The following is a 4,711-nucleotide window of genomic DNA, read 5'->3' as shown; positions in this document are numbered from 1 at the left end:
CTAGGACAGACAGGACGGAGGCAGAGGTCAACAGAGAGGGGTGGTCAGGGTTCTCACCCACCACTGGCCCCGACCAGGGCTCACCAAGTTCCTTCTGCACATGCTGTGGCAATCCCAGCACGGTGCTCCGCCGCTCTCGCCGCCGCCGCCCTGCCTTTCCGGATGATTTGGGAAATGAGTCATGGGGTCGGAAGGTGGAGCCTAGAGGCCAGGCCAAGGGAGAAAAGCCGTTAGAGCAGGTCTCAGGGCACATTCTGCGAATGGCTACTTTTGTGGAATATTAATAAAAGCTCTGCAAAAAAAGGCTTCCCAGACTCAAGTGGGTGTGGGCAAAGCTAGGATAAACAAATCTAGAGGCTTCTTTTCAGGAAGGTTTTTTCTTTCTTTACCAGGTCAATAATGATCATTTCCATTTAGTGAGCGCCTACTGTGGTGTTAGGAGCCCCAGTGGCGCAGTGGTTAAGCACTTGGTTGCTAACCAAAAGGTCAGTGCAGTGGTTCAAATCCACCAGCTGCTCCACCGGAGAATGATGTGGCAGTCTGCTTCCATAAAGATTTACAGCCTTGGAAACTGTATGGGGCAGTAAAGCTCTGTTCTATAGTGTTGCTATGAGTCAGAAATGAGTGGCAATGGGTTTGGTTTTTATACTGTTAGTCAACATGCTCAGCACTTGGCACTCATTCCAATGAGGTAAGTACTGCTCTTATTAACCCCATTTTTATAGACCATCAAACTAAAGCTCAGGGAGGTTACTGATTTGCCCAAGGTCACACGGCTGGTAATAGCAACACCAGGCCTTGAACCGAGGTTTCCTGACTTTAGAGCACACATTCTTGACTATGCTGCTTTGCAGTCAATGTGCATCATGGATCTCCAACAGGACATAGTACTGTGTTTCCTGAATTCACTAAATCACATCACAGAGCCTTGGGAAACTTCAGGTATGGGAATCCCCCACCCTACTCCTGCTCAAGAATCCTGGCAGGCAGGCAAGCAGACACCTTTGCGCTGGATCATCTCTGAGCGGATGGAGAGTGCGTCCTCTGCTGTGGAGCTCTCAGCCGTGTAGGATGTGGTCTGGCTGCAGAAGGAGACGCTGTCTTCATCTGGCCCCGTCCGGGAGGACTTTTGGGGAAAGAAAAGGGTCAGGCTTTGGGCTCAAACCACAGGATACCCCAGAGGCCTGGGTGAGGCTGACCACTGAGTTTTTTGTTTTGTTTTGTTTTTTTTAATTGTGCTGTAAGTGAAAGTTTACAAATCAAGTCAGTCTCATACAAAAATTTATATACACCTTGCTATATACTCCTAATTGCTCTCCCCCTAATGAGAAAGCACACTCCTTCCCTCCACTCTCTGTTTTCGTGTCCATTCAGTCAGCTTCTGACCCCCTCTGCCCTCTCATCTCCCCTCCAGATAGGAGATGCCAATATAGTCTCAAGTGTCTACTTGATCCAAGAAGCTCATTCTTCACCAGCATCTTTTTCTATCCCATTGTCCAGTCCAATCCCTGTCTGAAGAGTTGGCTTTGGAAATGGTTCCTGTCTTGGGCTACGAGAAAGTCTGGGGGCCATGACCACCGGGGTCCTTCTAGTCTCAGTCAGACCATTAAGTCTGGTCTTTTTACGAGAATTTGGGGTCTGCATCCCACTGCTTTCCTGCTCCCTCAGGGGTTCTCTGTTGTGTTCCCTGCCAGGACAGTCATCGGTTACAGCCAGGCACCATCTAAGTTGTTCTGGTCTCGGGCTGATGTAGTCTCTGGTTTATATGGCCCTGACCATTGAGTTTTAACTCACAGGTCTTCTCCCGCCTCTCCTCCCACCCCCTCAACATCATCTAGTACTGAGGAGCATCAGCTGGAGCAGCTCTGTCTGGACTAGCCTACAGGGGTCATCTAGTCTAGCCCCTTCAGGATGTAAGAAGGAAACTAGACCCAGAGATCAAGCAGGGAGGGAAGGGCAGAGTCAGGACTGAGCTGGGGGGCAGTACTCACCTGAATGCTCTGGGTATCTCCATGGTCCCAGCCAGCCTTGTTCAGCTTCTGTTTTTCTGGAAGACACCAGAAAAGTACATTGGGCTAAGCCCCTGCCCCAGGGAGCTGAGAAGGTAGCACTGGTGGAGGTGAAGGGCAAGGGGTTACCTTGGTGCTGTAGGGAACGGAGCCCCTCCTGGGCCTGCGTATGCAGCTCCTCCAGGTGAGGTGGTCGCCCACTGGGGAAGAAGACATTGTCCTGGTGCTCATCCACGACAGACCCTGGCCCCTGGCCGGGCCCTGCACTTAGACGTTTGTCACTCTCAGCCTTGGCAGAGCCTAGTGGGACAGAGGACAAAGGGAAGTAGGGCCCAAACGCACAGGCTCCACAACAAGGGCACCCACTGACCCCAGACAACACACAGTCCCTGCACATATATGCAATACCCACAGCCCCCAACCTTCACATACAACTCACAGTTCTGGGGCATACACGCAGCCCCCATGTACATATACAAACTATGCCCAAGTGTATATGTTTCTGAGCACCCACATCACCCAAGGGTCCCCATAAAGGGCACCACATATAGGCACACAAGGCCCACCATATAAGCACAACAAACAGCACCCAAGTATAAACACATCTGTGTACTTATACCACACAAGGGGCCCACATAGGGCACAGCCAGCCCTCGCATATATACACAACCCCCACGGTCCCCGTTCTGTACATACACGAACAGTACCCAAGTATGCACACAGCTGTGTACCAACACCTCACTCTTGGCCCCATGCCAGATACCCCTAATAAACACACTGCTCACAGCAAATACATTTCTCCTGTTTCTAGACCCCAAGCGCCACTTTACAGGAAACAGACCATCTTTTCCACACAGCCCCTTGGCCCAGGTCCAGGAAGAGGACATCATGGGAAACTTGGAAGGGGTGGGGGCGAGCAGAGTTTACAACCAGATTCCCAGAATATCCTGGAGGGAGGGACAGACCAGGGATATGGCCTCTTGGGTCCTCTACTCACCCATGTGGCTGCCCATTAGTGGATGGATGGGCAGGGGAAGGAGTAAGAAGGACCCGGCCCCCCCGACCCCAGCCAAGGCAGATCCAGCTTCTCCTGGGGGAACAGTGCCAGGTATCCCCCTCTACTGAAGGCCCTGGCCCATGGCCCCTGGTGCAGGGGAGCCAGGGATCCATTACAAAGAATCTAGTTACAGGCCCCGCCCATGGGGGGACTGGTCATCTAATCCTGGGTGCCGGGGAGCTGTGTCAGCAGTTAGCAACCCCAGCTCCCCTTTAAATGGAACCCACAACATAAGCAAAAGCTCCGGGAGGGTCACGTGACCTTGGCAGCACCTTGTAGAGGGGCAGGAACAAAACAAGCCCTTTAAAGGGCCACGCCCCAGGAACGGACTTCAGTTCAGACACCTGTCCTTTTCTCCTTCCTCAGCCCATTAGTCAACAGCCAGAGCTCCGCCCCAGGGAATCTGCAGTTATCCTACAAGGTCAGAGCAAAGGGGTCCCTCAGCAGATCTTCTCCCCCAATCCCCTTACTTTACAAGTGGGGACAGGCTCAGAAAGAGGAAAGGCCTTGCCTAACATCACCCAGCAAATTGGAGTCAGGGAGAGCCAGGTCTGAACTCAGGGTTTCCAGAGGTGGCTCCTCGATCATGCTGACTGGGGACCCCTCTGCCTACCAAAACCCAATAAGCTCTGGCCCCGACATCTTAGTCCAGGCCTGAAAGCCCAGTTCCTAGGAGAAAGAAGTGGGCAAAGGCCCCTTTCTCCAAAACTTCTCTACCCCCCATGCCTCTAAACACATGATTTCACTGACCCAGCTCCCCAACTTTCCTCCCTGCTCCCCACATCCAATCCTGCCCACACAGTAGGCTGGCTGAGGAAGGGGGCCATCTACCTCTCTGGCCTGGGGTACTGGGCTGTACCCAGTCAAGCGTGGGTACCACGGGGGGAAGGCAGTCTCCTCTGAGGCTGCAGGCTTCAAGGTCAATGACACCTGAGGCTGCAGGCTTCAAGGTCAGTGACACCTGGGCCCATCCTCGCAAGCACACACAGGGCCCAGACAAAGGCAGCAACAAAGCGGCACAAAGGCAAGGCGGCCAGCGGGGGACTCTAGCCTCATTATTAACCCCATGCCCCATCCCATTACCCTTTCCTGGCCTTGATCCCCTATTTTACATAAGAGTCTGGTAAACAAGGGTGTTGGGGCTCCCCGCCTCTCCCCCTCTAGCCACATGCACTCACCCTTCTTCTTAAAGAGCCCAAGAAGCGCCGGGAGGTGGCGGCCCAGGAATACCACCATGACTGCAGTGCCACCGGAGACGTTCCCCTATCTATTCGGAGACGTTCCCCTATCTATTCGAGAACACCGGGTGGCGCTTTCACCACCACCCAGCACTAAGGGGCTGCAAGCCTGCCCGCCCCGGCAAAGCACCGGCTCCAGACAGAGAAGGGGGAGGGGCTGCTCTCCAGTCCTCCTCCCACCTTCCCACTGATCCCGCCCACCCACCGACCCCGCCCCACAAGGGAAGTGTAGGGACACATGAATCCCCCAGACTATGAGAGAAACTGAGGCCCAGGGTCTGTGCATGCCCTACTCTGGAGAGAGTAAGACCACCAGGTCAGAAGATGCTCAATTCCAGTGGTGGACCACTACCCTGTCCCCAAGTCCTATGTCTAAATATTCAGGAGCCAGAGCTAAGGCAGGGGTC

General features: G+C 53.7%; 1 protein-coding gene across 3 annotated transcripts in view; it reads right to left on the bottom strand.

The window, feature by feature from the left end:
• Positions 1–4,711, bottom strand: part of NHSL3 (NHS like 3) — a 30,425-nt gene that overhangs the window by 5,843 nt on the left and 19,871 nt on the right. For 2 of the 3 annotated variants that reach the window (XM_064281647.1, XM_064281648.1), the window contains exons 2-5: positions 2,139–2,309; positions 1,992–2,047; positions 1,003–1,126; positions 85–201 (exon numbers count right to left, since the gene is read on the bottom strand). In XM_064281647.1, coding sequence (XP_064137717.1) covers positions 85–201; positions 1,003–1,126; positions 1,992–2,047; positions 2,139–2,309 — 468 coding nt within the window. Of the gene's footprint in view, positions 1–84; positions 202–1,002; positions 1,127–1,991; positions 2,048–2,138; positions 2,310–4,244; positions 4,477–4,711 lie in introns of those variants that run through there. The other variant, XM_064281649.1, reaches the window with a different exon arrangement.

The sequence above is a fragment of the Loxodonta africana genome, chromosome 3 (assembly GCF_030014295.1).
Source record: "Loxodonta africana isolate mLoxAfr1 chromosome 3, mLoxAfr1.hap2, whole genome shotgun sequence".
Lineage (NCBI taxonomy): Eukaryota > Metazoa > Chordata > Mammalia > Proboscidea > Elephantidae > Loxodonta > Loxodonta africana.
The sequence above is the reverse complement of the archived record's forward strand: the minus strand, read 5'-3'. Positions and strand labels throughout refer to the sequence as shown.